General features: G+C 42.5%; 1 protein-coding gene across 4 annotated transcripts in view; it reads left to right on the top strand.

The window, feature by feature from the left end:
• ube3a (ubiquitin protein ligase E3A) overlaps nucleotides 1-10,797 on the top strand; it is a 25,593-nt gene extending 14,796 nt beyond the window's left edge. For all 4 annotated transcript variants that reach the window (XM_035409380.1, XM_035409379.1, XM_035409377.1 and 1 more), the window contains exons 4-11: nucleotides 2,711-3,930; nucleotides 5,096-5,240; nucleotides 5,629-5,834; nucleotides 6,618-6,782; nucleotides 7,536-7,691; nucleotides 7,843-7,916; nucleotides 9,172-9,315; nucleotides 10,558-10,797. In XM_035409380.1, the coding sequence (XP_035265271.1) occupies nucleotides 2,711-3,930; nucleotides 5,096-5,240; nucleotides 5,629-5,834; nucleotides 6,618-6,782; nucleotides 7,536-7,691; nucleotides 7,843-7,916; nucleotides 9,172-9,315; nucleotides 10,558-10,678 (2,231 nt within the window). In that variant the 3' untranslated portion in view covers nucleotides 10,679-10,797. The remainder of the gene's footprint in view (nucleotides 1-2,710; nucleotides 3,931-5,095; nucleotides 5,241-5,628; nucleotides 5,835-6,617; nucleotides 6,783-7,535; nucleotides 7,692-7,842; nucleotides 7,917-9,171; nucleotides 9,316-10,557) is intronic.

The following is a 10,797-nucleotide window of genomic DNA, read 5'->3' as shown; positions in this document are numbered from 1 at the left end:
AGGTTGAACCCAAAGCTTGAGCTACTTTGTTTCTGAAGCCCCTGCCAAAGACTCTGACTGCTGGCCTCTTTGCTTGTCCACTGTTGGGCCTTGGAGGCACTGAGATCATTTTTATCATCCCTCCCATAACTAACAATCTGTCTGAGAAACCACCACCACCAGTAGAAGACCAGACATGAAAGCAAAAACCATTGACACACACTCGCTATCCCAGCACGAGTATAGTGTAGCATAGTGGGTAAGGAACTGAGCTTGTAACCGAAAGGTCATAGGTTCGATTCCCAGGTAGGACACTGCCGTTTTACCCTTGAGCAAAGTACTTAACCTGCAATGCTTCAGTATATATCCAGCTGTATAAATGGATGCAATGTAAAAGTCGCTCTGGATAAGAGTGTCTGCTAAATGCCTGTAATGTAATGTAGCAGTGGGCTGGGCAAGTTCTTAAAGTTAGATGAAAGTTTTTATGAGTTGCGGCACAGAGAAAACGAGGTAACTCCTTGTGTTGTGTATTCAGATCTGCAGTGAAAGTCACAGGGTAACATTCCATAAGAACAGGGGAGATAGAGATTTAGATATTGATGTATGGCTTTGAAATTTGGAAAATATACGTCTCTAAACCTGCGTTTTATGGAAAAGCAGCTTTCCCGCGTTAGCTGACCCAGAAGCCTCTTGTGATGTGTTGTATCGTTCTGCCCCAAGAGTTTTACATTTTCTCCAGTTCACTCTGTTCTCTTCTCTTTTATTTCAGAGAGCATATAATCTATTTTTGAACCTGAAGGAGTCACAGCGCCACAGTAAAATGATCTCCTACTGCTCTTCACTCTTCCCCTCCAGCAGACAAGAATACATATGCCACTTACTGCAGCGTTGTGTGTTAGTCATAGCCCATTCGAATGCTGCAGGCTTACGTCCATGCTCTCCTGGCCTCTCGACTAATGGAAAATAAATGGGCTGGCAATCTACCTGTGAGGACAAAAACAGTGGCTAGAAAATAGGAAGTCCGTAGTGATAGAAATGATTGCATTTATTTGGGGCTACTGCACTTAATTTTTTTGACCGTGTTCATCATCATTTACACTTTTTTAGTTTTTAAACAGTATTTGGAGAAGTGAGCAGGAATGATTATTGTGAGGGATTTGAAATGAAAATCTAAGGACATTCGCATTATAATATGAAAGTGTTGGTCTGTTGCGAGGCTGCAACTGAAATGTTCCATAAAGTTATTGCTTGGTAAGAAAGTAGAAAGAAACACAGCATCACCCTCTGTTCCATTATTCCACAAGCAAACTCTTCATTCCCTTTCCATCCCTCTATATTAATCTGTTAATGAGTTAAGTTACTTTGGAGGGAGATTTGAGATGTGTTTAAACCTTTAGTACACAGTCAAAATGTATAATTCTGCTCAGGAATCCCAGGTACTTCAAGGAAAGCACAGTGGTTTAATAAACTAAAAATAACTCAAGAACAAAGCAAAACGTAGAATTATATATTTAATTCAAAGAAAAGGCATTGACTTTTTTAATATTAAATCAAGTGTTTGAAACTTAAAAAAGCCATCTGTGTCTACCAAGAAAGGCAGTTATTTTAGCTGTAATGTCAGAGCCTGCTGTTAATCCGGGAAGCCTTTGAAAAAAGTATTGTAGGCTATATGCAGAAAGATCACGTTATATTCAAATCTGATTAGTTGTGTTCAGTTTTTCAGTGATCTAGTTCTGAAAAGATGTTAGTCAGCTGCCTAGCTCGGCTGTCTAATGTCTAGCTAGTTTGTAACAAGCAACAATAACAAAAACGTTTTCTTGCTACTTAGCTAGCTAATCTCGTCAAAGGTGGATCTGGTTAGCTAGCTGTGTGCCTGGTAGTAAGTAGCCTATCACAAACCACTACAACTAATATGTTTTTTGGTCACCTTTATATCACTGAAGTTTCTCTCACAATTCATTCCTTATCAGGTTCTCCTTCACTGTTGCTGGATAAACATTATTGTTCTGAATCACCAGTCTCTTGGGTTAAAGTTCACACTGATATCATTAAAAGCCAGATGTCTCCCACATTTCCTATGGTAACGAGTATTGTTTCTGCCAGTTTGTTATATTGTGGAATCTTGTGTTTACATGGGTAACGTTTCGATTATCCTGAGAAATGTCTCAGCCGATTACGGCCGTGCACAGCCAGTATGGGATTCTACAAGATGGCCGCTTGTAGCCACTGTGGGTTCTAGAGTGTTAAAACTGAATGTTTTTCCACCTGTGTTTGAACATGGGGTCTAGTTCTTAGCTGTATGGTGGTATGAGCCTGGGAAGATGATACCGGTGTGACAAGTCAGGGATGCCCATTGCTAATAAACCTGTGGTTTGTTACTACACATGTGATCTTGTTTAGGTGGGGCCCCAGTGTAAGGTGGCCCCTCAAATCAAAAAATGCTTTGGTAGTGTCTCAATAAATACTTTAAGTACATTTACCAGTCCAACCCACTTCCATGGAAGTTATTTGCTAATACTCTAGTGGTCAGTTAATACTTCTGATGAACCATAATCTAGTGTAGTCCCTTTTACAGGCACCCTTGGGTTGAGACTGTATGTTACTTAACAGAGTCATACAATTCCCCAAATTATCAGTTCATGCTTGAACATAAATTTGTTGGAATAATGAACTCATTGGTGAACACTACAGCAGTGCCAGTTCTTTGCTCATTGTTGCCTCCATCTCACAGATTTGAATTACCTGACAGAGGAGAAAGTGTATGAGATCCTGGACATCTGCAGGGAAAAGGAGGACTACTCCCCATTGATCCGTGTGATTGGCAGGATCTTCTCCAGCGCGGAGGGCCTGGTGCAAAGCTTCCGCAAGGCCAAACATCACACAAAGGAGGAGCTCAAGTCCCTCCAGGCCAAAGATGAGGACAAGGACGAGGATGAGAAGGAGAAGGCCGCCTGTTCTGCCACGGCCATGGCCGGGGCAGTAGAAGGTGCCTCTGAAGGAGACTGCAGTGCACAAAAGCTTGGCCCCGACGAGGTTTCGGTGGACATCGATGCTGTGAGGCGGGTCTACAGCAGGCTGCTGGCCAATGAGAAGATCGAGGCAGCTTTCCTAAACGCCCTGGTTTACCTTTCACCCAATGTGGAATGTGACCTGACCTACCACAACGTGTACTCGCGGGACCCCAACTACCTGAACCTTTTCATCATCGTGATGGAGAACAGCAACCTCCACAGCCCCGAGTATCTGGAGATCGCCCTGCCTCTCTTCTGCAAGGCGATGAGCAAGCTGCCCCTGCCGGCGCAGGCCAAGCTGGTGCGGCTGTGGTCGCAGTACAGTGCTGAGCAGATCCGCCGCATGGTGGAGACCTTCCAGCAGCTCATCACCTATAAGGTGATCAGCAACGAGTTCAACAGCCGCAACCTGGTCAACGACGACGACGCCGTGGCCGCGGCAACCAAGTGCTTGAAAATCGTCTACTATGCAAACGTCCTGGGCGGGGACATTGACATGGGACACAACGAGGAGGAGGACGAGGAGCCCGTCCCGGAGTCGAGCGAGCTCCAGGAGCTGCTGGGAGAGGAGCGGCGGAACAAGAAGGGCCCCCGGGTGGACCCGCTGGAGACGGAGCTGGGCGTTAAGACTAACGACTGCCGGCGACCCCTAATCCCCTTCGAAGAGTTTGTCAACGAGCCGCTCAATGACGTGTTGGAGATGGACAAGGACTACACCTTTTTCAAGGTGGAGACTGAGAACAAGTTCTCCTTCATGACCTGTCCCTTCATCCTCAACGCCGTCACCAAGAACCTGGGCCTGTACTACGACAACCGGATCCGAATGTACAGCGAGAGGCGCATCACGGTCCTCTACAGCCTGGTCCAGGGCCAGCAGCTCAACCCTTACCTGCGGCTCAAGGTGCGCAGGGACCACATCATCGACGACGCCCTCGTCAGGGTGAGTCTCGCAACTGCAGCTGCCGACACAAAAATGTAATGGTCTCATTCGAAAACTTGGCTGTATCCTCTCATTGCTTTTGAAGGTAGGTTTTTACACGAGGGTGCATTCATGAGTAAGTCCCAAGTACAGGCAGTGCAGTTTGTGGGATATTTGGCCTTTTTAGCGTGATTATTTCAATTTCCTGACAATTATCCCATTGAATCATTATTGAATTATCTCAGTTTTTTCAGATTATGCTGGATTATATGAATAGTGAGGCCGCACCCACTTTGCCCCCCTCCCTATTTAAGTGAGAGACAGCTACTGGACAAGTCGGTTAATGAAAGATGTAAATGCACAAACACGTTAGACCTCTGAGCAGGACATTAATACTTAATGCATTTAGAAGCAAAATAAATCCTGTTTTTTTCACATTTTCTTATTAATTCATATGTACTGTATGATTTTAAAATTTTTATGAGAAAATAATGCCTTGCATATGAATGAACAACAATTACCAGTGACAAGCTCATGATTTATGTAATGATTTTATAGCATTAGGCTATATCATTTGGTCCTAAAGTTGCACTTTTGCACCAGATTGTATTATTTTTATCCTTTCCAATATTTGCAATATTTGCTTCTGGCTGTACTTTCATAAATGTCTTACACTGAAATTATGAATAATATTTTTTGTTATTATCAGAAATAAGCTGCCTGGGTTCACCTTTTCTCAATGTGTGATATTTTAATGCTGTAAACAAGGACGGACACCATTTTGTACAGGGTTATTATCCAAGCATCTAGAGAAGTCTATTAGACTCTACACCAATGATGTATGAAATCCAGGTGTATTGTTTTCCACTGTGGGAGTTGTCACATGGCTTGTTTGTGTTTTGTAGACACTTTATGCCTTTATGCTATGGCTGTATGCCTTTATGCTATGGCTGTCAATTGGATAGCTCTTTTTAACCGTTCACAAGTTGAGATCCAGCAAGAATGTTTTTAAGACATTTAAATGATATGTAGAAGATATTTTAAGTTATTTTTGCTGTTTTGCTGGCCAGTGCTGACACAGCTGATTTGGGAGAACCAACAAGCCTTTTCTGTTAAGTCATTTGGCTAGTTTTTGCACTGTTGGAACATACAGGTCTTAATCCATGTGGTTGTTTCTCTGCTGTAGCTTGAGATGATTGCCATGGAAAATCCTGCAGACTTGAAGAAACAGCTCTACGTGGAGTTCGAGGGAGAGCAAGGCGTAGACGAAGGAGGAGTTTCCAAAGAGTTCTTTCAGCTTGTAGTCGAAGAGATATTCAACCCAGATATTGGTGAGAAACTGTGGAGATCATGAAAAGAGTTGCCGTCCAGTAGCTTTTTTAACCTAGACCCTAGACTTTCCTAAATGGTAGAATAGTTGCTGTTTTAATAATTTTATGAATAATTATGTTGCTTAATGGGAAGAGTTACGTTTTTAGAGTAAAGATGACCTTGGCTGTTTTCACATGCTGATTTTGAACATTCTACACACACACACACACCCGTATTTTGACACTCCCATTTGATGAATACACTTTAACACTGTTTCCGCTTTTCATAATGGGCTTCCTTCTTTTTTCCAAACTCTTCCAAGCAGCCGCATTGAACATTTTTGGTTTAATGGTATAAACTGTTCTGTTGCCCGAGTGGTGATTAGGTGCCTGGCTGTGTCTCCTGTAGGAATGTTCGCGTACGACGAAAGCACAAAACTGTTCTGGTTTAACCCGTCCTCGTTTGAGACAGAGGGCCAGTTCACTCTAATTGGCATTGTCCTCGGCCTCGCCATTTACAACAACTGCATCCTGGACGTGCATTTCCCCATGGGGGTCTACCGCAAGCTGATGGGCAAGAACGGAACCTTCCGGGACCTGGCCGATTCTCATCCGGTATTTCTTCGATCTCTCATCCCTTATTTGTTTATTTATTTTTGTTAAGAGGAGGTAGGAAGGAGCACTGCTGGAGTGGAGGCTGTGGTATGAGAGGTGTCGAAGGTACTCTTTGTAATGGGTCCACATAATTGGTGACTCTTGAAAAATATCACCAAAAAACTGTTCTCATATCAAAAAGTTAAAAATACCATTATTAAAACGGATATGCCATGTTATAAGTATGAGATGCAGGACTTTGTGTGCATTGTGAGCCTGACAACTGGCTTCAACTCAAATGTGGGGATCCTCTACGTTTAAAGTGTTACATCAGTAGGCTTTTGACCTCAACGGCACAAAGTTGTTTTATTGTCCAAAATTTAACAAAACATCACAAAATCGTTTACAAACTTCTTGCGTCATACATATTTAGCTAAATTTTAGGTTTTTCGATGAAACTGAAACTGTACTTCAGTTCAAACGTCAACTGAAGTACTAAATTATCACATAAATTCTTTGTGCATACACACTCCAAAATGACTACATCTCCATAAAGAAATTGAAAGGGGGAAAAATGCAAATATATCTAACACTCTCTAACTCTCTTTTATTTCCACATTAAAATTTCCATTGCATTGTAATGCATCAGTTTAATTAAGGAATTTTTCCCCTCTTCACTATTTTGGCTTGGTGGACGAGGCCAAGTCATTAAGGTCCTGCTGTGTGATTGCTGTGCTTACTGTACTGATGGTTTAGTAATGGGTTCCTGCGCTGAGATGTGTGCTTCCTGTCTGGGTGCGGCAGATCCAGCACCAGAGCCTGAAGGAGCTGCTGGAGTACGAGGGCAGCGTGGAGGAGGACATGATGATCACCTTTCAGATCTCGCAGACCGACATCTTCGGGAACCCCCTCATGTATGACCTCAAGGAGAACGGAGACAAGATCCCCGTCACCAACGAGAACAGGAAGGCGAGTGACCGCCCGCAGAAACGGAGAACGTTTCCCGTAGGGTCAAGCCAGCGCATGGAGTCCATCCATTTGTGCGGCTATGCCCTGGTGTGGTTATTAATTTACGGTCAGCCGATGTTTGGTAATTCAACGTGCAGCCCGCCTTTAAATCTTAAAGGGATACCCCTACTAATGAAAGTTAGATAAAAATGTATGTATGTATTTCAAGTTGCGGCTGTCTAGATATCGTGCTTGCCATGTCCTATGTAGGAAACACACAACTATGGCTGTTTTGTTGCTATATTGAGAGTGGGTGTGGCTACCCCAATGATGCAAACCTGGGCAGATTTTTCCAGGACAGAAGAGGGATATATAGAAGATTGGTATGCTGTAATTGATTGATTGATTGATTGAATAATTCTGATTGATTATATTGTTAAGTATAACGAGTGAGGAGCCAGCTAATTAGTGGCATATGATCAATGCAATTTATCTTCTTATCTGAAGTATATACAGTAATTTAAGTCTTTGAAGTTATGCTGGTAATTGCAGGCCAAGACAGGGATTTCTGAAGGAAAGGCTAGTCAGTGTATTTTGACCATCATGCACTTGAGAATGATGTCATTAGGTGCAAGAGAATTTGATGTTCCAGAATGAAAGGGTCGCTGGGTTTTTAATGGTTGTCATATATATAATACCCTTTTTTTTGTACCCTTTTGTGCCATTTTTTCTGTTCAAGGAAGCTGAAATTTCTTCTCTTTCTGTCGTTCACAGGAGTTTGTGGCTCTGTACGCCGATTACATACTGAACAAAAGCATAGAAAAGCAGTTCAAAGCGTTCAGAAGAGGTTTTCACATGGTCACAAGCGAGTCGCCTCTAAAGTATTTATTCCGGCCTGAGGAAATCGAGTTGCTCATCTGTGGAAGCAGAGTAAGGCTCAGCCCCCCACCCCCCCCACCCCACATACACACACACGCACGCACGCACACACACACAGAAACACACACGCCTACAGACACACACACCTACAGATACACACACACACATTTAAATTCTTTCCTGTGCTCTACTCCACACACAGAACCTCGACTTTCAAGCGCTTGAAGAAACAACAGAATATGATGGGGGCTACACCCGGGAGTCCCACATCATCAAGTAAGGAAATATCCTTCATGTACTGGCCTCCAGTACTACTGTAACACTTCCATCAGATGACAAGTCTCCAACAAGAGCCTGTCTCTTTTAATAAAAACCAGAATAAAACATAAAAAAATGAAAGTAATTTGGCCTTCAGCCTGGTAAAGAAAATGCATCACCCTGGTAACTGCCGAGTGTCCTTTGCCAGCACTGCGAACATTCAGTAGCTAGCTCAGCGATGGGCTTGGAAGAGAGATATTCTGACATTAAATTCAAATTAGATGTTATTAAGTATTCTGAGAAAAATTTGAAACTGCAGTGAGGCACTTTGGAATGGTAAGTACATGAACGGAAGGGAAAAGAAAAGTTCATATTGCAGAGCCTCATCAAGTGAAAAGGGCACAATAAGAGTGTTTTTTATGATTATGGCCACACACCATATGTGTAGTTGAATTGGCTACCCATTATTTTTTATAACATACATTTTCAGTTCCTAGTCTTTCCATCTTTCTGAAAATCTAGTTTTAAGATGCTGTCTTGCCCAACTATGGAAACCTGTACTGATAATATAGAATGAGGTGTACCGGTATTATGAAACACTTGCTGCGGCCTGCTTGAGTTGCAGGCAATTAAACATCCAGGCAGATAATAGAAGCTTTATGTTATGCATGTACCCAGGGGATTTTCTAAATGTGGCTGCATCACATTCGTACTCTCTACATGTCTCTACAAAATCCTCATGATTTACTTATCAGAAAATGGACACAATACGCAATTACAGTGCCATTATTTTAGCATGTGTTGCTGTCATAAATGATATGACTTTAATTTTCTGCTTGCATTTTATTTTCCGTTTTAATATTAAAGCTAAGCTGCGTTGAAACCGATAGGGGAAAAAAGTCTCTGTCTCGGTACCCATACATGCAATCTCATGTTAAACATCCATTTAAAAAACAGCTCTTAAAATATAGGTGTGTATATAATACATTTAAGTGCAGGATTGCTTAATTGAGTGTGAAAGGCAGGCCCTCCCTGGGTAGTTTCAGTTGTTTGACTGTCGTGTAGCACAGATAGCGCTGTCACAGCCATGTTCAACGCGTAGCCTCACCGCCATCTCCCATGCATTGTACAAGCTGGGTTGAAGACGCTCGCCCGAGTCGTTCAGTCAGAAGTAGCCATGCGGACCACGCGAGCGACTAGCGCAGAGAAGGACCGTTTGGCTGGCAGGAGAGACTTTCTGATGACGGCAGGGTCGGTCTGCGCTCTTCCACAGGGACTTCTGGGAAACGGTGCACTCGTTCGCAGAGGAGCAGAAGAGGCTATTCCTGCAGTTCACCACTGGCACGGACCGGGCCCCCGTGGGAGGCCTGGGCAAGCTGAAGATGATCATCGCCAAGAACGGCCCCGACACGGACAGGTGACGCACGGGCCAGGGCAGGGGGTCTCAAAAGGCCGTTCTGGAGCCGAGGTGGTTAAATCCACTGCACTTCCTTCCATTCAGGAAGTGAATTTCAATTCAAGTTGGGGGTGGGCAGCATGATGATTTCATTTAGTCTCCAGTAAGATTTTAGCCATGGTATGCCTCTTTTGAGGAAAACCACACCCATTGTCCTTTTAAAGTTTTCTGAAAAGCTGTACCAGGTGTGATTGCCTTCATCTAACATGCTAACAGTGTGGCTTTCTGTGAAAATATTTCAACCAAAAGCGATAGATTCTGTCACTGTATTAAAGCAGGGATTAGAAGGATGTAAGGAACTAAAACAATAGATGTAAAGGAACAAAATTTTTAATGGAACAAAAAACAAAATCAATTTCAAGTGTTAAATAAAATTATAGTTATATGCGGCTCTTGTACATTTAATTTGAGTAAACCTTGCTCAGGCTCTTCCTATGACGGTATCCTGTAATATCAGAAGGATCTTAAGCATACTGCAGTTTTATGTATTATAACCGGGTTTTGACATTCAATTTCCATTTAATCAAAAGGCTATATCTAGCATAGATTTACAGCTGACAATTTTGCTAACAAAAGCACTCTAGATATTATAAAGGCGTTCTGGGACAGAATCTGTATCGGTCACAGCATTAGGCCACAATCCTCCAGCACTGGAGTTTTGAGTTCCCAACTGTGTAGGAAGTATAAGAATTGCTTAACTATCCATGCCTTCAAGCCAGCATGTAACAATGGCTAGTGCATTAGATTCTGCATCTGAGAGGATTTTATATTTACAATATACTGTAAATATGACTTTGGACATGTAATGTAAATATATTTCAGAATAATGTTTTTAGAAATATATATTGCAGTATGTTTCCTCTGAAAATGACAAAAGTACATTTGCCCATATATTGTGAAGTGTTGCTGTATTGTTTCTGATATTTATTTTAGGCTAAAATTAAATATCTCAAATAAATGGCATTTTCTACAATGCATTGTAAATGTATTTTTGAAAATAGAGTGTATTCGCAACAGTGTATGTTTTTAATTGGAATGTATGTGAAAATGGAAATAATTGGAATATTCACATATTTCGTGAAGTGTTGCGATGTCTTGATGTTTTGTTTCAGTGCATTTTCATTGTAAATCTGTTTTTATAGGTTGTGCTGTGAGTCTGTGATTGGCTGAAGCAGCCTTCTCCCTTTGCTCCTCCCCCTCCAGGCTCCCGACTTCCCACACCTGCTTCAACGTCCTCCTGCTTCCTGAGTACAGCACCAAGGAGAAGCTGAAGGAGAGACTGCTGAAGGCCATCACGTACGCCAAGGGCTTCGGCATGCTGTGACCCCCCCAACCCCCCCACCCCCCACCCCGGGACAAGGCAGAGAACTAATAACCCCCGTCCCTGTCCCAAAAAAAAACAAATGTACCATCTCAAAAAAGGAAAAAAAAAAGAGAAAAAGA

The sequence above is a fragment of the Anguilla anguilla genome, chromosome 3, assembly GCF_013347855.1.
Source record: "Anguilla anguilla isolate fAngAng1 chromosome 3, fAngAng1.pri, whole genome shotgun sequence".
NCBI lineage: Eukaryota > Metazoa > Chordata > Actinopteri > Anguilliformes > Anguillidae > Anguilla > Anguilla anguilla.
The sequence above is the reverse complement of the archived record's forward strand: the minus strand, read 5'-3'. Positions and strand labels throughout refer to the sequence as shown.